The sequence below is a fragment of the Sinohyriopsis cumingii genome, chromosome 1, assembly GCF_028554795.1.
Source record: "Sinohyriopsis cumingii isolate HCF-2022 chromosome 1, ASM2855479v2, whole genome shotgun sequence".
NCBI lineage: Eukaryota > Metazoa > Mollusca > Bivalvia > Unionida > Unionidae > Sinohyriopsis > Sinohyriopsis cumingii.
Window position 1 is genome coordinate 33,582,410 of NC_142961.1, and position 25,540 is coordinate 33,607,949.

Below are 25,540 nucleotides of genomic sequence, written 5' to 3' on the forward strand. Positions count from 1 at the left end.
ACTAGTATGTATTGTCAGTTATTAAAACAGCTAATCCAGCTAAAATATTATAATTAAGGGAGGAACATCCTTTTATTTTTTGTTGCTCGCTTATTAGCATTTTAACACTGTACATATGTTGAAGAATCCAAAATCTTACAGGGTTGATGCTAGGGGTGATTGGGGCAAATTAATCATCTTAGAATCTGTCATTTCACCTAAACAGGCCCAAAAAGCAAAGTTCACTGTGCACCCCACCTCCCAATTAACTTTTGGTATATTTTCCTACAAAGAGGAAGTTGGAAATGTAGAGAAAGTTTGTTCTGTAGTCAATTTTGGTGATAATTTGATGATCATAAATACCAGAAATTACATGTGTGATGAAAATTCACACATGATACATGAAATAATTTGAAAAGTGGTCATAACGAGGTCCATTAATAATGAAAATAATCACTGTATCCAATACCTCATCACACTGGTATATACAAATAGGTCTTTTGGTATAGAAATGGTTGCTGATTTCTGACTGTATTCTATTTTTGAGATTGTCATTTTATGTTATAAATCAACTTTAGTGAAGTAATATGTAATCTGTTACTAATTTTATAAACTTTGAATAGTATTCATCAGTATTTTTAATCATCTCACAATATTGCAAGTAATGTTTATAAAACTTTGTACCTGGTTCTCCCTGGTTTTGCCAGTTTCACCCTGATCTGACCAGAGAGAGGTAATTTTGCCCTAGTATTGGAGTCTAGCTTGAACCCTTATTTATCATTATTAATGCTCTAAAATGTAATGCCAGGCTGAATTAAATGAATTAACAAGTCCAGTAAGCAAGATTTATTAATATTCAATTGGGATATTTAAAAATAAGAATTCTGGAACTGCCAGGCATCTCCAATTGATATAGCAGAATTATCCTTGTACTGAGAAATCTACTGGCTACTGATGCAATTTTCAATGCAGAATCCAGTGCTGTGGGTGTCCTGGCAATGGTTGTATTAAATATACAGTGCATATTTGAATTACATTGAAAGTAGGTGTTATGGCACCAAATAGACATAACTGGGCTTGAAGAGAAGAAAAAAATTGAATCCTTTTTTATACTACAGTATATAAATTTTAAGAGCTTTTGTCGAAAATTTAAACAGCCCATACCTAAAAAAGTTTCTTCATACTAATATTTAATATTGCATTTAAGCAGAGTAAAATTGTTTATTCAGTAAATTAATTTTAGTATGTAGTCATGCATCAGATATTAAAGGATAGTCTCAAACAATAAACAGCTTTTGATTTTAAAAATGCACATTTTCAAAATCAGAATGATTTTTTTTATTACATTCAAGTAATTCTTAAAAACATTGATTTCACCCAGGAAAAAAACCTGGAATTTTTATTTTAAAAAGTTTGGAAACCATGCTTACTATCATGCACCCTCATTTATTTTGTGGTTGACGTTTATGATTCGCATCATTCACAAGTTATTGAATGAGAGGTGTATGTGCAATTTTAAATGTTTGCAGAGAAATAGGAAAATCTTGATGTTATAAATTAGTGAAATATATGTAAAGTATTTTACCTCCAATTAGGATGCTGAATAAATATGCAGAAGGGTGTTTTGTTATCTCACCTTGCTTTAAAGCTAAGATGACTTATTGCATGGCCCTGTATTTAGCATTTATTCTTCAGTGTACATCATCAATCAGTATTTACCATTCTCAACTTCTAAAAAAGCATTGGACCATTGTTAGCATGAAGGCCTTATGAAATCCAGCATTAAATATGGCTGCTGTTTTTAAAAACAGAAATAAAAGCTTTAAGCAACTTCTTTTGAAAAGACACAACTGAATTTAACCAAATTTAAAGGAAAGCACCCTGACATGAAGGCCTTTCAAGCTTTTACAGATGTTCCTATTCTGTAATCAATTATAGATGCCCTTACAAAAATGAGAAAGCCCATTAAAAAGCAGCTTCTCAAAAATACTCTAGCAGAATTTGACCATATTTAAAAGAAAGCACTGGCATGAAGACCTTATTTAAATGGTGATGATCCAGCATCAGAAATTAATACCATTAATAAAAGTGAAATTTAAAAAAAAATAACTTATCGAAACTGCTGTTAAAACTTTATCAATTTTAATGGAAAGCACTAGTCTTAAAGGCCTTTCAAGTTATGTAAATAATACTGATCAAATATTGCAGCTGTTACTTAAAATAGGGAACCTTTAAATAATAACATCTTTGAAAAGACGAAACAAAATTTGCAAAATTTGACAGAAAGCACACTGACAGGAAGGGTTTTCAATTTTAGGCTTATGGTGCTGATCCACTATCAAATATGGCCACCATTACTATAAACAAAAAAGAAGCCTTTAATGACATTTCTTCATAAATTGCCCAGAAGAATTGGGTCAGGTTTGATAGAAAGCATTCTTGCACTAAAGGACCTTCAAATTGATATAAATTTACAGATCTGTCATCAGTTAGGCCACCATAAATTGATAGATCTGTCATCAGTTAGGCCGCCATTGCATCAAATAGGAAAGATTTTAAACAGATTTATTGTAAAAGCACTCCACAGAAATGAACCCAATTTGACAGAAAATATTATGCCATTAAATGCCTTTAATATTTTACAAAAGATGCTGATCTACTGTCAAATATGGATGAAGATACAGAAACTCTAGAAACCTTGAAACAGTTGATTTCTTGACGTGTAATCAATGGAATGGGAAGCCAGATTTCTTGGCAGAGTGCTGTTGTATTTTACTTTTAGGCAGATATCAACCAAGTGAGCAATATTATGCCAGCTTGTTAGTTTTTTAAATGAGGATAATAATGCCACACCTTTGTTTATTGAAGTTTTTACAGTAATGGAAAAATTACAGACAGTCACACCTTTCTTATTGAAGTTTTTACAGTAATGGAAAAGACAGTCACACCTTTCTTATTGAAGCTTTTACAGTAATGGAAAAATTACAGACAGTCACACCTTTCTTATTGAAGCTTTTACAGTAATGGAAAAATTACAGACAGTCACATTTGATTGCCTATTTTGAAGATTTCATGTGAAATATTATCAAATGATTTTATATGATCAGGTCTTGTTCATTAAGTATAGCGGCCCTGAGTGGCCGAGTGGTCTAAAGCGCTCATCGTTGCGGATCACTGCCATCTCAACTCTGTCTATGTAGGTTCAAGTCTCGGGCTCTGACAATGTGGGTACGTGAGAAAGCTTGCTAGTAGCTTCTTGTGGGTCGGTTGTTCTGTCCGGGGTTTTCCAGGTTATTCCTCCACCATTTATACCATATGTCCACCATGTGTAGCCTATCTTGTGCTGAAAAATGGCTTTAGACCCTACAACAAGAACAACAACAACATCATTAAGTGTAATGCTTAAGATGTTATGCTTCTATCCTGCATACATGGTATCATGTGTTATATCATAGAAATTATGTTTCTACTTGGCATTGCTATGCTGCCATGATATCACATGTATTGTATCACAGATGTTATGTTTCTGCCCTGTATTGTCATCCTGACAGAGTATCACACATTACAGATGTTACACTTCTACCCTGCATTGTATCTTGACATGGTATTGCACATGTGTTGTATCATTGATGTTATGGTATTGCACGTGTTGTATCATTGATGTTATGCTTCTACTGTGCATTTTTATCTTGACATGGTTATCACACATGTGTTATATCATAGATATAATAATTTATGGAACATTATATAAATGAGATATGATTATTTAAATGTGACATATATGTAAAATAGGTAAATTTAATTGTACATATAAATGTACCTAATGTTTAATTCCGAAGATTCAATTGTTTGGAAAGAAACTTTATTAAAGATAATCATATGTTCTTTTAGGGTCATTTTTTATAACACATACATAACAATACAATAGTTGTCTTTTTCCAGATTAAATTAGCTTTAACCTCTTTACTGTTTACATTGCAAGAGGATCAAATCACTTGTCATGGATTGATGATTCTTTTTATTTTTAGTTTTACAGCCAGAATCACAGAGCTGTTGCAGGTTCTAGATGATATCAGTAGAGGACATTATGTAAGAACCATGGTCTCGGAACAAAACAAAGGTAGATGCACCCTTATCTTGTACACTTTCATCAGAGGAATCACCATTTACGGGTGCATTACAGAAATAAATGTTCTTGAGGCTTAATTTACATGAGCAGTACCTTCTCATCTGTGTTATTCTTAAAATAGAGAAATCTGCGGAGTCATGAGTGTCCTAAACAAATTACAGTATTGACTTAATTTTTCACACAAATTTTGCTAATTATTTTTTGTGACATACAAGTAATTATAGATAAATGCCAAACATTCATGCAGATACTTCACAGTTAAGATATTTTATACATTTTATTTGATCAACTTTATTCTGAGTATATATACTTGTGTTCAATTTTTGTAAGTGTAATTACATTTCAGCAGTTTTGCACAAGAAATTTCTTGATATCATAGCTAAAAAGGATGAAAAAGAGACTTGCATTTCAACAGATTTTGGCGCAATAAATATCATCTTTATTTACTCGATCGTAATATGTTAGGGGTACATTACCTACCTAACACATCAAGCACTTCCAGGCTAAAATAGACATTTTCTGCATTTTTTGTCTTGTTTGAATTTTGCACTTGATTTGTTGAATTTTATCATACATTAAGTTTGCCACCATTTTATTTGTTTGTCCTAGACTCTTTAGTACTTTCAGTTCAACTCCTTACTTGGTCTTATTTATTAATTTTGTCAGGTAATTGATTTGATACTCTAAGATCATGCAGTGTAGTTTCCATTGTCATTAATTTTGTCAGGTAATTGATTTGATACTCTAAGATCATGCAGTGTAGTTTCCATTGTCATTAATTTTGTCAGGTAATTGATTTGATACTCTAAGATCATGCAGTGTAGTTTCCATTGTCATTTTTTATTATATTTATCATCTGTTTCATTGCAAATTTACCTGTGTATGCCATTGTTTTGTTCTTTCTATTGCATATGAGAATACAATGGGCAGAATTAAATGGGTGACATGCAGATATTTCAGGCTGACTTAAAAATAATTACTCTACATGTATAAATAGTTTGAGATGCAATTCAGGCCATATTTGTGATGCATGTTCATGCTGGTCTGAGGATGTATGGGTGACTATCTCTGTCAAACAACAAACTAGGATAAATTTGAGAGCTAGAAAGCAAACAATCAACAGTTTGGTTTCCAAAAGTAAGACATAGGGAGTTGAGAATTGCTTTTGACCCTGTTTCTCTCCCCAGCAGCCTCCATCTAGCAGGAAATTATGTTATGCTGATGCTGCCTTTTTCATAGTGTGGAAAAAATTTGAACACTTTATCATAGAATGGGAGAAACTTCCCTGATGACCTTTTGATCTTGGAAATTGTCTTGAAGGGCCTCCAGGTCACATTCATCTCCCTTCCACATGTTAAGGGCTCCCTTCACTACAGACTGTCCAAAAGAACCACTGAGAGCCAACATTATGCTTCAAGAAATAAACAGTCTTCCCATTAAAATGGTGGTAGAGATTCTTTTCCAATGTAAACTCACTAGGATTTTACTCCAGACTTGTCCTCGAGACCAAGCTTCATCAGGTCATAGGTGTAAGTAAATTTAGTGACTATATTAGTAAATTACTATTTACTAGTTAATTACTATTATTTACTAGTAAATTTACTAGTAAATAGTAAATTTATTTAGGCACCATGGTTCAGCATGGAAACACTGCAATGTTTTCTCAACCAGTGGCCACCCACTTTTTACGGCCAGAATCCCTTCACACGACAAGTTTGTGTTCAAAAGTACCCCTCAAGAAAGGCCACCCCTCTAACGCGGCCAGTGGACAACATATTAGTGCAAAAAATGTAACATTTACCCTTCACAAGGAGCCACATTGTATTATTAATATGTGTCTAGAACCAATATTTAATTCATGTGGTAAATTAAGTAATCCAGTTATCTTTCCCGATGTCTGTTTCTGGATGTCAGGTTTTCGCTACTCAGAGAAGTGTTGACTAAAGTACATGTAGGTTAGTATTAATAAACCTGATGTTAGAGGGAATGGGATCGGCAGTGCTTTGATAGAGTTTTGGGCTTCACACAGCAGTGTTTTTTGTGTGTGTTTTCTATAATTACAACCAGACAAAATTGTCGAGATCATAACCTGGTCAGCCTAGGCTAAATATACATTTTGTGGATTAACACACACACACACAGAAATTAACCTTGAACAAAACAGGGTACCAGGTGAAGACCATAAAATCACGTGAACAGGAACATGCCCTTGTTGAATGAGTCCTATGTCTTGAAGCTCATATCTTCCATGGACCCTTTGCTCCAATGGAAGTCAGAGACATTCTCAAGCTTTTACCTCAAAGTCCTTTCACCTTAAAGGGTTTGGTTTAAGTTAGTGGGACTTGTATCAGTACTTTCTCAAACTTAATAATGGCATATTTTCCCAAACCGTAACCACAGCTTCATCCCTGGAAAGACATAAATATTCACTCCAAAGACAAATTAGCAGGAATTGGTGCCATTCTCTCTTCTCAAAGGGAGACCACTTTCACCTGACTTCCACATTGCCAAACAGATGTTTTTTTAGTAAACAAGAGCTAGATTTGCAAGGTGGTGGATGTACTTCTAATGTCTTATGATAGGACAAATGATATCAATGAAAGATATTTAAATCCAAACTTGGTTTCCTGACTTACTTAACATATCTAATTCAGTAATAACAGAGCTAAAAAGTAACAGATTAAAAAGACAATGCTACAATCCAACAACCATGGGAAAATAGTTTCTTATATCTGTTTTGCATGCATGTATGCCTGTGCATGCCCCTGCATATCTCTGTCGCATAGCCTGTTGTCAGTAACAATCAATACAGTATGATCAAATTAGGTATTATTTCGCAAGGCTAAGTAGATGACAGTGAAGGTTGCAGATCCAGGATTTAGACCAGGGGTGCACAACTCCAATGCTTGCACAGACCAGAATCAACCAAGGTTGAAACTAAGTGATCTCCATGTGCAGTCAAAACAGCAGAACAAAGGAGCATGGAGACACAACTTGAATGGTCAGGTTCAAAGCAGAAAGACTTAGCACAGATGTTTACAACCAATACATTATGATGATCTAAACAGGTTATTTCTCAAGGCAATAATTGACAGATAAAGAATGAATCACCAGTGTTATTCTAATAGTAACATTTGGAAATGGGCCACACAGAATGTGTCCCAGGCTGCATGTGTTGTCCACCCCTGATTTGGACTCTAGTTGGGGTGAGTCAGAACATTTTGTTTTCATAACTACTCGGGAATCTTGATCATGACCTTAACTCTGTTACACCAATGTAGGCATGGTGATAATATTCTGTACGGTACATAACAATAATGAGTAAGTGGTGATTCTAATGTGTGGGTGGGAGGAGGGAGGAAACAACAGTCCAAATTTCATGCATGCAGAAATACAGATATTTGTAATCTAATTTTTTATTAAATTTCACAAGTCTTGATAGTATTGTTTAAATGGGATTATTTTATAGATGGTGGTCTTCATTGACCAATATATATGGTTCTCAAATCAAATGAAATTAAAACAGTTAGAAAAATAAATTAGTTTGGCTACAACAAAACTTTTATTGTTTCAGAGAGCAGCAGTAGTTATTTGGAGTTTAAACCAGGAAGTGGAAAGATTGTGATACAAGACCATATTATTAGGTACGGTGTTACTGTTGACCCCCATCATATATCGGGAGGAGAATAAAATCCCGTCCATGTCTGTCTGTCATGTCCCATCTAAGGTAGATTTAATTTCCTGCAAATAACATGTTAAGGAATTCATGGATTGAAACCAGATTTGGCATGATAATTTACAAGTTCAGATTTAACTGCTTTCCATCAAAATATGATGCATGTTTGACTTAGAACTTTGCACTTCAGTTTATGCTGAAAAACTTGGAAGGAATTCATGGATTGAAACCAAATTTGACATGAGGATTTATGTTGAGAAGATCTAGGTTAAGGTCAAATTTTGCTTCTTTGCCATAAAAGATAGCGCATGTTTGGCTTAGAACTTTGGACTTCAGTGTGCTCCCAGTAACATGTAAGTCCACATTTTATAGAGTTATGGCATCCTGTTTGAGTTCAAACTTCACCTTACAGTTTCCACTCAGTAGCTTTTGAAGAATTTCATTGATTTAAATCAAAATTGGTAAGAGGTTGTATGTGAAAAAGTCCAAGATTAATTTGGATTTTTAGTATTTTCCAGCAAGATATTACCAAGCTATGTTTTGTTTCAGTGCTGACAGCAACATTTAAAAGAAGAACAAAATTTGTTGAAATCAAATTTGGGTTAAAGCTTAATATTAAGGAGACTAGATTAGAATTGATTTGAACTATTTTCAGACCAAATGTTATGGAGTTAGGACCCTTGTTTGATGGAGTTAGGACCCTTGTTTGATGGAGTTAGGACCCTTGTTTGAATCAGATTTTTTTTCCATTTAGTTGATTCATATTCATGAGGGCATACATGTTTTATTGACTCAATTCTGGTTTATACATACACTACAAATGTTAATATTTCCTCTGTGCTAAATGTTTGAAATTTGTCTGTCATGAATAATTTGCTTAATTATTTTATTACATTTTTGAATTTATTCCATGTCTATCAGTTTAAATTTCAGGATTGGTAACTTGATCATGGAATGCACACAAAAATTGAAAATTTCCTCGATATGCTGACTACTTGGCCTCTAACTCATGATGTTTTATTCTTTTTTAAATTTTGTTAGTTCTGGAAGTCATATTTGTTTGAACAAACTTTTATGATTTGCTTTTTTAACATTTTTGTCATAATGTTTCATGACATTCTACTGTCTTCAGTAACATTTTGATTTTGTTAATTAAATTACCTTGCAGTTTTGAATATTGGAGCCATTTCAGTGTGAATGTCTCTGCCATATACTTTAAGCTGTGAAGTGATCCTATACCTTGCAAGGGAGCAAATAAAACTTTTCAAAGACTGATGACATGAACACAAATCAACTAAGTAAAGTTTTGTTTTTCAGGAAGTTTGGCTTATTATGGTAAAGTTATTAAGCCGATATAAGTTAAAATATATTGGTATGTTTACGCAAACCATACTTTGACCACCATGACAGATAACACAAGGTTATTGGGTTAATTCCCATATTTGGATATGCAGTGATAAAGTACTCAATGCATGACATGTTTACTACAATTTGATTACATTTCTAAGGAAGAATATGTTTATATGGCTCGCTGAAAAATAAGGCTAAAGCAGCATGCAATAAGAGTATACGCTGCTTATAATATGCATTGTTTAAATTTGATACGGGTGCATTAGAATTGAAAAGTTGGAAGATGAATAACTAAGACAAAGACAGATATTCCATCACAATTTTCTTACTGCATCACAAGATCAAATAAAATTTATGCCCCATTATGAGAGCGAGGAAAAGAGAGGGAAATTTCTTGATGATTAAGAATTGTATGGTAATCTAGCTAACACCTGTTTGATGACAAGATTTGGAAGCCCATATCAGATTAGTGAGGCTACCAATAGGGAAATTAGGCTAACCATGGACATTATGAATATGGTACCATATAATGAAAGGAAATGCCAGGTGGTTACTCATGTAAATTTCTCAACTAGTGACATCCTTTGAACTTACTGATAGGACTGACAGCAATTTAAAGTAACGTATAGCATGACAAAAGCTTCAGCTAAACAGGTGCAATAAGGTGAAAGAAAAAAACCCACAAAGACTTGGAATATTTGTCTCTCTGTCTCTCTCTCTCTCTTATATATCAGACCATATTTTGATCATGAGTGCAAGAAGAAAAATGTGAGGGAATACATATGCACCTCTCTCTGTAATTCTCTTCCCCCAAAAATGTGGAAAAAGCATTTTAGCATTAATGATGCAATTTCCCTATCGCTGGTAACCCAAAATGGCATACAATGATACTTTTAATATTTATAAAACCAGAAGTTATTATACTTTAATTCCACACAGCATTGCAAATTTTATCCTGTCTGTAACTCAATAAAATTTCAGTTCAGCATCATTATTTGTAGCTAAAAGTACATAATACATGTTAAAAATTTTGTGTGAATTAAGTTAGGTACTTTGAGTTAACATTAATTGATTCAGACCAGAAAGCTTACTGAGTGACAGATAGGATAATCTTCGCAGTGCTGTGTGAACAAAGTGAAAAAGACAATCCGAGGTATTGATCAGGCCTCATCTTATACTCAGCATTAACTTATATATGGATGAAGGATGGAAAATTTACCAAATTTGTTCATTCAACATACTTAGCATCAACATATTGGCTGGCAAATACAGTAAATGCTGTTGTAAACATGCCATTTACAGTGAAATTCAACTACAATGGTATCAAATATGAAGACTATTTGAATTGTTTATTGGATATATATGCAAAATCTTAACATTTTCTGACAATACTGGTATGCTGATAAAGCACCAAGTATGAATCACAGCCCCGCTGCTTCATTGACACATATAGGAACGTTTTGGTGTCCTGCTTTAAAATAAGGTTATAAATAGAAGTACTAGGTGTGTTTTTTTTTCAAATTCGCACAGATGTATTAGTTTATTGTGATAGCTTATAATGATAATGTAGATGAGTCTTTTATCTACAGGTTTGAGAAGGTTCCACTGGTCACACCTAATGGAGATGTTCTTGTCAAGGAGATGAACTTTGAGGTAATAACTTGCAATTTTGAATTCAATAAAAGGTGTATATATTATGTACAGAGTTTTCAAAGATAATTGGCAAGAAACAGTTTTAGTGCCAGTGATTCTTGAAAAATAATTTGTCTATGTCCTAATTAGACTTGCCTTAGAGCTTGAATCAAATTGGAATATATGTATTATTTCACTTATTGATATTTCATAACCCAGTCACCTTTTCATTTTACCTGCTGTTATGTATTTGACCTGAAAAAATTATGTCCAAGCTTTTTAAAGAAAAGGTAGGAATTGTGCGTGTTTACATAATTTAGGATACAACATCGAAAATTGATTATTTTTCGGGGGCATATCTGTGGAATGGGGTATGCAGTATTACTGATATGTCCATCTTCTCGTCTCATCCTGTCATCAGTCAGAACATCCTCATTTCATTCCAATGTGACCTTGAAAGAGACTCAGAAGTAATTGTATTGATACCTCCCAAACTGGTCAGTTCTTTGGCAGACTAATATTCAGCAATGAACCAAGAATAGATCCTCATAATGAAAGATGGCAGTTGAAAATAACATTTCACATTTTACCCATCACTGGAATACCTACACTTTAAAATTTAATGGCAATTCTGTTGTTGTTGTTGTTGTTGTTGTAGGGTTTAACACCATTTTTCAGCACACGATAGGCTATACAAGGTGCCCAGTATTAATGGTGGAGGAAGAACCCAGGAAAACTCCGGGAAGAACCACCGACCCACGAGAAGCTACTGGGAAGCATTCTCACATACCGACATCCAAGACTCGAACCCAAGCAGACAGAGGTGAGATGGCAGTGATCCGTAACGGAGAGTGCTTTAGACCACTCAGCTACTCGGGGGCCCCTGGCAATTCATAAACTTTTGAATAAAAATATGAAGTTGTTCAATTTCATTACCACTTTGCTACAGTGGTCACCTCACCTATAAGGCCACCTCTTCTCAGCGATGATGTGGCCTTTTAAGAGGGATAGCCTTTCTTAAGGGGGATCACCGATCTGAATAAAAAATTACATATAAAGTATGAAGACATAACTAAATTTTAAATATATATTTCATTTTTAAAATCACAGAATTAATGTGATAAATATATATTGATGTGATATAAAATAATTTTGAAGTATAAATCTTGGTGCAAAACCACCTGTGCATTTCATTTTCCCATTGCTGTAAACTACTTTGCTTCTTCGCTGTCACCTTTTTGTAATCATAATGATTATAGGTAGTAAAAATAGCCTGCAGCTGTAAAAAATTTGACAAAACCTGAAACATAAGGAACACACTGCAGCAATGATAACCAGATTATTAACCTCTTTGTATGGATTAAAGCTAGTACTTTCTTCTTCAAATATGTTACCCAATCATAATGCCTTTGAACTACTGCCTTGCAAATCCAGCCCTCCTAGGTGGCAGTTAGATTGAGTGAATTCTCCATGATACAGGGATTGATGCCAAATTATGTGAATATTTCAGTTATTGCTTCCACTGGTGCCAAGTAGCACACTCACTACAGACAGAGAGGCCTCACAATCCACATACAAAAATTATGGAAGCTTTTTACCTTAAAGCAAGTTGGAGGAGTGTTCTCTTAAAAGGGAAGTATACTCCATCATTGCATAGCTGCCAACCCTCACGAATTTGGTGTGAATTTCACGACTTTTTCAGCGATTCATGAATTCACGCCGTAAGACAAAAATTCACGAATTTTCCGATCCTCAGTTATTTTAAATCTTTAATAAAATAACTGATTTCCTGTTAAGCGCTAGTCATGATATTCGCAGTTGCCGAAACGGTCCGGTACCGCTGGTCACGATATTAGTAGATCTACAGACGATTAGTACAGTTGGCCCGGTCGCAAGCATTTTAGCCTATTTTAATCTATATGTATAAGAGTAGTTTTATAAATGCTTTTGAGAGAAACTGGGGCCTAACCAGAAATTTGCTCCGCGCATGCGTCAAAACACTGATTCGAGTTACCGTTAAGCATCGCATGTAAAATATTGAAAATGTCTTCACCGCCAAGGAAAAAGAAATGTATTAGTCAAAAAGTGAAGTTTAATTTGAAATATATCAAAAATTGGCTGTGCATTCTGCCATTAAACATTGATATTCATTCATGCTTTTTGCACTCAGTGTTCCATCGCAGAGACGATGTGAGGAAGAATGTCGGTTGCAAAAAACACGTAGAAGTTGGGAAAATTAAGAATTCGCATATTTCAGCTCTGGAATATTTTAAACCATTGGTGGAAGACCCGCAGGCTACCAACGCTTAAGCATTATTTGTGAGTTTTCTTGTGTCGAACACAATCTACCTTTATCAGCTGGAGACCATGCTAAACATTTGTTCTGACATATGTTCCCGGACTCGAAAATCGCTTCCAAATTTTCCTGTGGAAGAACCAAAAATGCTGCAGCTCCTGTGCATTGCTCACAGCAACAGTGACAGCAAAAGAGTATTTTCTTTAGTGAGGAAAAATAAGACAGACTTTAAGGCCTCCTTAGCTGCAGAAAATTTGGCAGCAATTTTAGTCCCGAAGATCAACCAGCAGGCAAGAAGTCGGAACTGTTTAGAAAACAAATTTACGATCAAGCAGTTGAGGAAGTTCAAGTCTGCCACAGTATCATGTCTTGATAAATAAATATTTCTGCATATATATAGTGTTTTATTTTTATTTTGCGAACTTGATATAGTGTAGTATTGATGGTCGGAGTAGTCAGAGTGGATGGAGTTATTGTCATAGTATTATTCACGAATTCGTGTCCAAATTCACGACTTTTTATCCCTATTTTCACTAATTATGAGCCTGGAAGGTTGGCAGCTATGTCATTGTATTCATAATGATGCTCCAATACTCTACCTATATTCACAGTCATGTGTGCTATTTTAGATGTTAATTGTCAAAGTATGTAACTTTGCTTGTACACTTTCCGAGTTCATAAAGCAGGATGTGTGCTGCACTACACCTGTATATATTTTCTACTCTGTTCTGTCTTACAGATTTAGACTCATAGCAAGACCATGTGTAAGCTTTGTAAATGTTGGAAACATGGGACTGACAACCACTCTACATGTGGAGGTTGCTCCAGTTGATAATCTACCAGTACATGTCAGACTTGCACATCGTAGATTGAAAGTTAGTGGGTTGTGGGCTGTATTGGTTGGGGGGGGGGGGTACTAAAGAGGAGAGTAGAGAAGTGCACCTTGAGGGATGAAGACCTTTTCAGTATATTTGCAGATATCATGGAGGGGAATGACTTGCTTCTTGATGGGTATTGCACTCCCCATGTTTTAACAACCATGAAGCAGTCCAAACCATCAGTCAGTGACAGCTTTAACTCCTCCCTCACCACCACATCATGATAAAAGTTTCATGGTAGAACCATATGCTCAACACCCAATTGCTTTTATCAGATTGAAATCAAAATGAGCCACCTCAATTACTGTCTTGCACTTCAGATGTATGGCCCAGCTATGTGGATCAAATATCCCATACCGTCTCATAACGTTTTTGAACTGGATGTCATGTCAACTATGATGGCTCTGTTTTGACCAATTGGGATTCAGTTTTTATTGCTGTTGGGTTGAGTAGCTGACTTGGAAAACATTTCCGAAACTCAGCAGCCATGGGATGGGCAAAAACCGTCATCAGTAAGCACCTCATCGTGCGCAGTGCAAATAGAGACCACTTTTATAGATTACATATCCTATAACACTCTCCAACATGAGGAATTTACAAGGTTATGGAGGATACAATGGCCCTGTTCTGTCATTATCAGATTCTGCCACCTGAATCTGACCACATGAGGTCAGTAAGGAAACTGATTATGCCTATTATGTTGAATTATGGGCCCACTTTGATCAATATCCCATATGCCATCTTGCCATTAGTGCCCTGTCACTAGCACTAACTCGGTCTTCCTATAGTGCTACAATGTACTCAGCTCCCTCAATGGACAGTTGAGCCAGATATCTAGTTAATATGGGTTCTTGATGGGGGAAACCTGCAGATCCAATATAAGATTCTTTCTACAGTTCTTGAGAATCGATATTCACAAAAATCTCAGAGTAGGGATTCATTCCACCACAGTTCCTCTCCATGCCATCAGACGGAGATCTCTTATGGCCAATAATGAACCCATTCTAGCTTTCAAATACCTGAGGGGACTGCTTATGATGATTTCATATCACATTTTCCATCGCCACATCTGTACACAGATCTTCACTAGAAGAAAACATCCATTCGGTGAAACTCTTTTGCCAGTTAGTACCTTTAGGCCCAGTAGCATTGATAGCCCAGGGCAGCCAGCTGATGGCGATCACATATGGCCATAACATATTATGATACACTCTTTTCTTGTGTCTCAAAGATGGTTGACAGGCATCCAGTGTCCTGTTATCTTCCCAGCACAATAATATTGGCTTCCATATTGCAATCACATGGTCTCTACCCAGTACTGGACCAATGTGGCCACTGTATGTAAGTGCTGATCATTTCAAACATAGCTTCAGTGCTTTCAGGAATTGTATTTCAGACTGACAGTTCCCCTGAACAGAGTTTGTCTCCTGCATGAACAAGCATTGAAATCATTGCAACATCAGCTTCAATTCTTACAAAAAATCATAAATCAGCCTACAGGGTTTACTCAATGTGACAGTGGACACCATTGTCTTATATTGCACATTGATGAGGCCATTACAATAATACTGCTGTCTCAAATGTGGCCAAAACTTTGCTCCATGGAATGAACAGTTCATATAAGGTCCCATATGAGGAAATATGAGAACCTCACTTGGCTTACATCGGATGGTCCCTGGCAGGTACAGTCTTCAAGTTGATGCTATGTACTATTGTGAGCACAAGGGTTTAGATGCCCATCTTCTACCATCATTCCAAGAGGCTAGTGGACAGTGTCTCACTCTGAATCATCTATTGCATGTCAATATCCTGGATATTTTGTACTCTGAATCATCCATTGCATGTCAATATCCTGGATATTTTGTACTCTGAATCATCTATTGCATGTCAATATCCTGGATATTTTGTACTCTGAATCATCTATTGCATGTCAATATCCTGGATATTTTGTGATAGAAAAGTGACAGACTACATAAATTAGACACTGTTGGTCATTATAAAATGGATTGATTAGTTTTAAAATTGCCTTGTTGAGGCAGGATTACAGTAGTTCAGGTTTGATTACTTGTGCCAAATGGGTATTTTTTGTATCCCCTGTTTTGTTTTAAATTATTTTGGAGTTGAAGTTGTTTCATTAAAAGCCTCTAAATGATTTTCTTTTTATTTCTCACACATTTATGCAGGAAAGTATGAACAAAATCTGCATGTATACCTGAAAGACGTGCACCTAAGAACTTGTAGATTCTTTTTTTTGGCTTGAAGGTATATATGGACACTAAGATGAATATCGTCTATCATCTTGTTCTCTCGCTGTTTGGCAGATTGTATTACAATATGGCAATATTTCTTTGTTAATCTAACCATCTGCTTTCTTTTTGCCATTTGGTTTCCATGCAGTAACATGAATTTTGTTTTACATACCTTCCAAAACATTGTGCTTGGGTTGTTAATTATAGATTTGAAGAATCCTATCAGCTTGGGGTCTAAAAGTTGGTGGCAAAGGTCATTGTTGCCCACCAAAACAAAATTTGTTTCCATGCAATAACTTAAAGGAAAATATGGCTGATTAATTTCAAATATTCACATTGATAATGAAGTCAAATTATGTCAAAATTAAATCTGGAAAGGATACGTAAACCTTATTGACTTTGGGGTCTAAAGGTCAAAGGTTATACGGACTATGATTTGACAAGGAGAAATGGGTTTCTGCGTCATAATTGCAATTCTGCTGAACACAACTTCACAAGGCCTAACAGATTTGCTTTTCAAAAGGGTACAAAGAAGTCTGACCATTTTTAATGTGATAGTCAGAAATCAAGTTAAATTAAAGGAGAAAAAATAGTTTTGCATAATAACTTTAGTTGAACTGCACATAAGTAATTGTGCATGATAACTTTAGTTTTATTGGACATATCATCACCTGACTTCACATGGACATTACTTCTGATAATGGAAGGAAGCCAATCAAAAGACCAAGATCATGTTTATTATAACTCCACTGAAGACAGATGGTAGGTGTATTTACCTTTTGCAGAACCCTTGTTCAGAATTCAGTCACATTGTTTGTTTATTTGTTTGTCAGTAATGAATTCACATATTGCATATTTTTTCAGGTACAGTCAGGTGTGAATGTGTTGGTCTGTGGACCCAATGGTGCTGGCAAAAGTTCACTATTTAGAATCCTTGGAGAGGTAAAAATTTTATTGACTCAGTCTACAGAAACGTTAATCAGGTGAAAATTGTCAGGTGTACTCGTGCCACTTGTTTTTTTACCAAAGTGATAGCATTAGTTTAGAGAATTTATCATTTCTGTATTTAGATCATACATGGAATATGGGCTTGTAAATCATTCATGGAATATGGGCTTGTAGATGATACATAGAATAAGGGTTTGTAAATCATACATGGAATATGGGCTTGTAGATCATACATGGAATATGGGCTTGTAGATCATACATGGAATAAGGACTTGTAGATCATACATGGAATATGGGCTTGTAGATCATACATGGAATAAGGGCTTGTAGATCATAATGGAATATGGGCTTGTAGATCATACATGGAATAAGGGGTTTTAGATCATACATGGAATATGGGCTTGTAGATCATACATGGAATAAGGGCTTGTAGATCATACATGGAATATGGGTTTGTAGCTTCAAGATCACGGATAATGAGCAATATCCATGAAAATAATGAGGTGATCTTGCATCTGATTGGGAGAGTTTTTTTCAGGGTTTGATATGTATAACAGTTTGATCATCTGTGGCTAGTTAAAATATATGCTTTGTATTCTGTTTCCATAATCTCAATTATTGGGATGGATCTAGCACATCTTGATAAAATTTAGCTCATTGTATTTTTTAGGGCCTAAATTAAGCTTGTTTGCATATTTAGAAACATTCTTATACTTCTTTAGCAGAGACAAAATTGAATATGTTTACCTTTAAGTTGCAACCATCATTTACATCAGATTTCCCATCCAACTGGCAAGAATTTCTTTAAAGAAGGACTTGGTGAATATATAAATGATTTGTTTTCATAGAAATACATTTTCAAATGTAAATCTTTTAATTTATGGCAAATTTATACCATGATAATATTTTTGAGACCTGTTGAATACCTTTACAGTTATGGCCCTTATTTGGAGGGACCCTTACCAAGCCAGACAAAGGGAAACTATTCTATATTCCTCAGGTAAGCACTTAATGTACAGAAATGAATTTGTTACTATTAACTATTTTCTCTATTATAATGATGCTTATAATTTACAATGATAGTTAATTTCACATCACATAATATACACTGTATTCTAATATTGCACATTCATTTTACAAATGCCTGTGACAAAAAAAAATTGCTGTCTGAACAGTCATTAGCTCTACTTGTCATAGACCAGAGGAGTTTATGGGATGGTCTGTTGTCCATCATCTTACATCCATCCATTAGCAAACGTTTCTTATCACTACTACTCCTAAATTACTTGGAGGATTGCCATGATAACTTGACACACACATATCACATGGTCATAAACAGAACTATTGCTGCCTGGGCATCCACTATTGCTGCTACAGCAGCCATCTTGAAAATGTTGTTGTCACTATTCCTCTTGAACAAAAAGATTGACATGGGATATTCACCATTGTTATATAGTTGATCTTAAATGAAAATTGAACAAAAAGATTGACATGGGATATTCACCATTGTTATACAGTTGATCTTAAATGAAAATTTTTCTGATGTCTGATATGGCTCCATAGCAACCATCTTGAAACTCTTGTTATCACTACTTCTGAAGAACAAAAAGATTGACATGGAGTTTTCACAAGGAAGACTTCAAATGATGTCTAGTTAGTCCTAATAACAAGGGTGCTGACCTGACATCCAATATGGGCAAAACAGCAGCCAGCTGGAAAATTTGTTTATTGACATGGGCTTTTCAAAATAAGTCTTCTTATTTTGTCATCACGGTCTTAAATGAAAATGGTGCCAATCTTATTTATAGTATGGTCACCAAGCAGCCATCATGAAAATCTTGTTATCACTACTCTTACAGAACAGAAAGTCAGATTGTCATGGGGTTTACAACATAAAGTTTTAATATGCCTAGTTAATCATAAATGAAAATAGTCATGATCTGATGCCCAGTATGGCCACTATTGTACCCTTCTTGAACATCTTGTTATCACTGTTCTTCATGAATGCATGGTCATATCAGCATTGAGTTTTAATGACGTTTTATAAAAAGTCTTCTTATAATGCCTACTATATTCTAAATGAAAACAGTGCTGATCTAATGTCAAATACAGCTGCCACAGTAGCCATTTTGGAAGGTTATCACTACTTCTGAACAAAAAGTCAGAATTACATTGGTTTTTCACCAGAAAACTTCTTAGTGTGCCTGTTTGGTCATAAGTGCAAATGGTGGTGATCTGGAGTTTAATATGGCCACCACTTTGTCCATCTTGAAAACTTTGTTATGACTGCTTCTCTTGAATGAATGGTTATATCAACGTGGTGTTTCATTAAACAGGACTTCTTGTAGTGTCTGTTTGGTTCTAAATTAAAATGGTGCTGATCTTGTGTCCATTATCCAATATGACCACCTTAGCAGCCAACTTGAAAATCTTGTTATCACTTTTTCTGAGTGGAAAGTCAAATTGCCATGGAGTTTTCACAAGAAGACTAATTATGATGTCTATAAATAAAATGGCACCACTCAGACACACAATATGGCCACCACACCGGCCATCTTAAAATTTAGTTATCACTTCTTCTCTTGAATAAATGGTCATGTCAGCATGGTGGGTGGGGGTCCTAATGGAAATGTTGGTGGAAGTCTGTTATTCATTTTGGTGACTATATCAGTCCTCATTACTTATCCAAAACAGAAAGTCATATCAACATGCAGTTATTACCAGAAGAATTATCATGATGTCCTTTAGGTTCGGACAGAAAGTGGTGCCAATCCATTATATCCACAACAGCTGCTAATTTGAAAATCTTGTTATCCCTGAAGAATATCATCCGTTAAAAGGAAGGTCTTATCTTTGTCTTTGTCTTTCGACATATGAAATAATGCTTCTTTAAAAATGGAAACAATCTTGTGAAGGTAGAAATGTTACTCCAAAGCTGGAGAACATAGAATAAAGTTTCATAGTTTCATTATGACATGTCTTTTTCAAACATTATTTATGATACATAGTCTGATCAGTCAGGGAATCTGTAAGGTTTTTTAATGTCGGTGACCCTGTCACTAAAACCATACATCCAGATGATGAAGTCAGAGGTCATCATTTAAGTGCTGTGGTATCCTAAATCGCTACAGTATCACTGATTTTCATAAGGTACAAATGTGTGTTGATCTCATTGTTTAGCAATAGGACAAATTTGTAGACCCGATGAAAAATTAGCCATATACATTAAAGAAGCCCCTCTCCTTTACTGTGTTTCAAACTTAGGGATCCAGACAGCTGCTTGATAAAATAGCATTCTTTCTGTAAATTCTCTTAGTAAAATCTTCAGATATGGCAGGTGTTTAATTTTAAGCCTAAAAAAATTCGTTATGATGCATTTGATATGGTTTCTATGTACACATATCTATCTATATGTGTTTTTGGATTTTTAACATAGCTTTAACACTGTTTTAGTCATATCACTACGATTTCAGCAGTGTGGCAGTTTATAGTGATGTCTAGCACTGGGGCATCATGCTGCAGACATTTAGCATCATGTCCCACCCAGTCACATTATCCTGACACCAGGCCGACCAGTTCTAACACTAACCTCTTAATGCTGGGCACCAAGTGAGGCAACTGCCAGTGCCATTTTTGCAAGTCTTTGGTATGACTCGGCGGGGTTCAAACAGTAGACCTTCCATATCTGAATTGGATATTTTAACTGCTTAGGAGACCGGAGAGGTGCTTCAAAAAATGACAAAAAGAGTAATAAATGTCACTATTATATGAAAATTAGATTAAATACTTAAATTGATTCAAATAAAAATGGTGTTGAAAAAATTTAAATCTTCATGATAGCAGTCTAATTTTATCTGTGCATGCTTTATCCCAATGAACAACATGACTACACAGTTCTAAACTATTGATTGAAGTATAATTGCTAATAAAACACTTTGTATTTACATTAATTACTGCTTCACTTGACTGATTCTTTGGACAAATCCACTGAATTATCATGATGTCAATTAAGTCTTCTTGTACACACAAATGTTTGTCAGATAAATAAACCTGAAATGGCCCCGAGTGGCCAGTGGTCTAAAGCGCTGTCCATTACAGATCATTGCCATCTCACCTCTGTCTGTGTGGGTTTGAGTCTCGGATTCAGCCAATGTGGGTATGTGAGAAAGCTTGCCAATAGCTTCTCGCAGGTCAGTGGTTCTTTCTGGGGGTTTTCCCGGGTTCTTCCTCCACCATTAATACTGGCCGCCATGTATAACCTAACGTGTACTGAAAAATGGCATTAAACCCTACAACAACAACAACAAACCTGAAATTATTGAATTAAACAAGTTCATGATCTTCAAAGCTGTGCATAATTAGTTGTGATCTGTTATGTATATCTATATTGTGTCTTTAATGTTTGGTCCTTGACTGTAGATTGCAGTGAGCTATAAATAGGTTAAACTCAGCCTTAATAATAAACCAGTTATCAGGTTTGTGGCAGTTTTTTTTGATTGATTAAGTCAAGTGGGTTCCGTTGTGACATGGGGATGTATTGTGAAATATGTCACATGAGGGGTATTGCAACATTGATCAAGTAGGAAAATATTTTGACATAGAACCCTACAGTGTATGTCAGGAGGAAGAAGTGGCAATGAATTCATTCCTCTTTCCTATGTTCTTGTTTTAAAATCAGTATGAAAGATGCTTTTAATGTTATGTTTAGATATCATTTGAGAGGAAGCATTTGTTTTGGATTATTTATTGGTATTACGAAGTGCTCTTGACTTTGGACCAAAATATTATTCTGTGATTATTGCGAATTCATTCAAAGACATTCTCAACAATGACATTGTGATATATCAAGACTGTTGACACATCAACATATTCAAGGATATTGGTACATCTTCACATTCAGGACCTTGAATTCATTTAGAACACTCTATTCTTTTGGAATTATGATATAACTTTTAAGAATTCAAACTTTAATTCACAACACTTTATGTTCTTTTTTCATTTTATTGCTTAGAAAATTATATTATTTGTTAAGCATGAATCAACTTAATTGATGAAGTTTTAAGTGAAGTCTGCTGGTTAAAGTTGGTTCATTCAAGAGACAGGTTCAAACAAAGGAGTGATTCCACTGTTTTTCTCCAGTTAGTTAGAATCTGTGCATTTTAATTGGCTCTGAACATGTTAGATGATGACACTGCTTGCTGATTCCATTGAGCAAGGGGCAGCTTGCTTAACACGAGGAATGATGACATTATCCGAACTGATGGGGATCTAAGTTGAATTTTACCATTCTTCAGTCACTGGGTTAAAGCCAAGGTTGTCAAAATAATTGATGATGCAGCTAGACAGTCTTTTTGGAAGAGATCGTACACATGTACATTAAAATAACTGATTGGCTTAGTGTTGTTGGTTGTGTTGATGTTGAATTTAAATGATTGCTCTTGACAGGTGTTTAACTTATGTTCTTACAAGTAGTAGTTTTGTTTTAGCCATTAAAGTGACCACCATTTGTTGTCGGCAAAGTTTTATTCATTCTTTATTTGGAATACTTGTAGAGGTTTTTCATTGAAATTAAATACAAATGTGGAAGCTTGGACTACAGATTTAAGTATTCTCAAAAATGATATTTATCAATTCATCCATGAAAATAAACAATACTACAGCATTTTGCTGATAATTTTAAATATTTTTCAGATAATTTAATTTTGGATGTAAAATTTACTCCAAATGAAGTTATGCAGATTGTTCATTAACATTTTAAAAAAGTATAAAGAATTACATGCTTAATCATTGTACATTTTAGCACCACCAAAAGCTGTCATGATGATGTCACTGTCTACATTTGTATGCTACTTTCAGCATATCTTTTGAATAAAGTTCACTGTTGCAGAATTATAAACATTGTGTTTTTATATACCATACAGAGGCCCTACATGACAGTTGGAACATTGCGAGACCAGGTTATCTATCCTGACAGCCAACAGGAACAGTTGAAGAGAGGGGTCAAGGACTCCGATTTGGCAGAAATTCTTTGCAAGGTTCAGCTGGAATACATTCAGGAGAGGGAAGGCTTGGATGCAGTGCAGGTGAGTTGTTGATACAAAAACCTTGCATAATTCTGTGTTGGTGTACACAGCTGAAATACCGTTAAAAGTTACCTTCATTTTTAGACAGCAAACAGAGTTTGAGACATCATCATTTTTTGTTACTGCTAAATGCATTTGCAACAAGTGTTTTGGATTATATTCATGATATCAGTGACTATTTGTTTTGGAAATAAATGACAGAAATGCTCCAGTATGCATTAACTCAAATATTTACGAGAAAAGGAAAATTGTTAAAGGAATCAGATCATTGACAGCAAAATCTTGAATTCAAGCCTTTCTGGTAAATCCAATAGTGAAACCTGTTTGCTTTTGAAAGACAAAGCTTTTGCACAAATTTGCGGGGCCCCAAGTGGCCAAGTGGTCTAAAGTGCTCACCGTTACAGATCACTGCCTTATCACCTCTGTACACGAGGGTTCGAGTCTCAGAATCGGCCAGTGTGGGCATGTGAGAAAGCTTGCCAGTAGCTTCTTGTGGATCGGTGGTTCTTTCTGGGGTTTTCCTGGGTTCTTTCTCCACCATTTATACTGGCCACCATGTGTAGCCTATCTTGTGCTGAAACAAATAGGCATTAAACCCTACAACTTGCACATTCTAGCTGGTTTCAGCTTGCCTGAGGAATGTGGTCATTTCACATGTATACAGTGAACTAATTTTGAAATGCATCATGCAAACAGTAGACAAATAGTAGTATGATAATAGAAGTTTGGGGATTTTTGTTACTGATCTATGTCAAAGCCTTCCCCAATGACTATGTCCTCACATTACATGTATGTGCATATGCCATGCATGAAACCCACTAAACAAAGTTACCATGTTGAATTAACCTAGATCAGTAACCAGACAAACTGCTATTATCGTACTACTTACTAGTCTGAGATTGTAACAAACTCCAATGACATGACAAGTACAAGCACAAGGATTGTCACGAGTACAGACAGTACATGCACAAGTACAGACACAGGTACAGACTTGTCCATGTACACTATCATGACTTGCATTAATGCTTTTGTGGTAAACAAACCAACCACTGTTTTTGTATTACACACACAACCTATGAGTGTAGCTTAATAAGTGTTGTTCTCGGTATAGCCATTGCTAGGCACTGGCAAGACTGCTGGCAGACTGGTTGATATATATATATATATATATATATATACACAAATCAGTGTACCATATTTACCAGCCTATAAGACAGTAATTTTTTTCTCCATTTACAAAAAAAAAATCCTAGTGACAAGCAAAGGAATATTACCAATGTTAACCATTTTTGACATAGGAATGTTGAGGGGCATCTTCATAGAATTAAATTGAATTGAATCTAACAAGAAATCTGGATGCCCTTGCAAATATGACAAAAATGAAGTACCGTATTTGCCAGCCTATAAGACGATACTTTTTGACCAGAAGATCTTAGCTTCATCATATACTCCAAATTGACTTGTATATGAGTTTATGTTATCCGAATTGCTTTATCGTATTTCTCGTATGGAAAATAATTCGCAAAAAGTATGAAAAATAATGTGTAAAAATATTTCATTTTGGAGAAAAAATCATGTATGAATTAATATAGGATCCCACATTGAGTATTTTAAACAATTACATGATCATCAGTATTACAAATTAACATGGCTCCAGTGACCTAGTGGATAGAGCTTCTGCCTCAGATGCGGCAGGTTGTTGGTTCAATCCCCAGCCGAGTAATACCAAAGACTTACAAAAATGGTACTAATAGCTGCCTTGCTTGGCGCTCAGCATTAAGAGGTTAGTGTTAGGACTGGTTGGCCAGGTGTCAGGATAATGTGCCTGAATGGGACATCATGCTACATGTCTACGGCATGATGCCTCAGTGTTAGATATCACTATAAACTGTCACACTGTAGACATCATAGCGATATGACTGAAAAATTGTTAAAGCTGCATTAAAAATCCAAATCACACACACACACACACAAATTAACATACATCAGATGTAATTGCAGTAAAACAGTATGCACTAGTAATGTATGTTGTTTGTAACATACATTGTTTAAATATGTTTATATATGTTGCATTAGAATTGACAATTTAGAAGATGATAACCATGACAAAGACATATTCCATCATAATTTTCTTGCACATAATGATCAAATAAAACTTGTGCTCCATTGAGAGACAGACAGACAGAGAAAGAGAGATGTCTTCAGGATTGTAAATCTGTATTGTTCACTTACCTGTTGATTGATCTTACTTATGTACAAGTGCAGTACCATATTCCATTATCAGTTAATACCACTAAGTAAGCAATTCCTTCTAGTTATC

At 35.2% G+C, this 25,540-nt stretch overlaps 1 protein-coding gene across 1 annotated transcript in view; it reads left to right on the plus strand.

The window, feature by feature from the left end:
• Nucleotides 1–25,540, plus strand: part of LOC149806676 (ATP-binding cassette sub-family D member 3-like) — a 118,455-nt gene that overhangs the window by 74,393 nt on the left and 18,522 nt on the right. The window contains exons 17-22 of the mRNA XM_089956392.1: nt 4,008–4,099; nt 7,683–7,752; nt 10,724–10,787; nt 17,054–17,131; nt 18,072–18,137; nt 23,059–23,220. Coding sequence (XP_089812518.1) covers nt 4,008–4,099; nt 7,683–7,752; nt 10,724–10,787; nt 17,054–17,131; nt 18,072–18,137; nt 23,059–23,220 — 532 coding nt within the window. The remainder of the gene's footprint in view (nt 1–4,007; nt 4,100–7,682; nt 7,753–10,723; nt 10,788–17,053; nt 17,132–18,071; nt 18,138–23,058; nt 23,221–25,540) is intronic.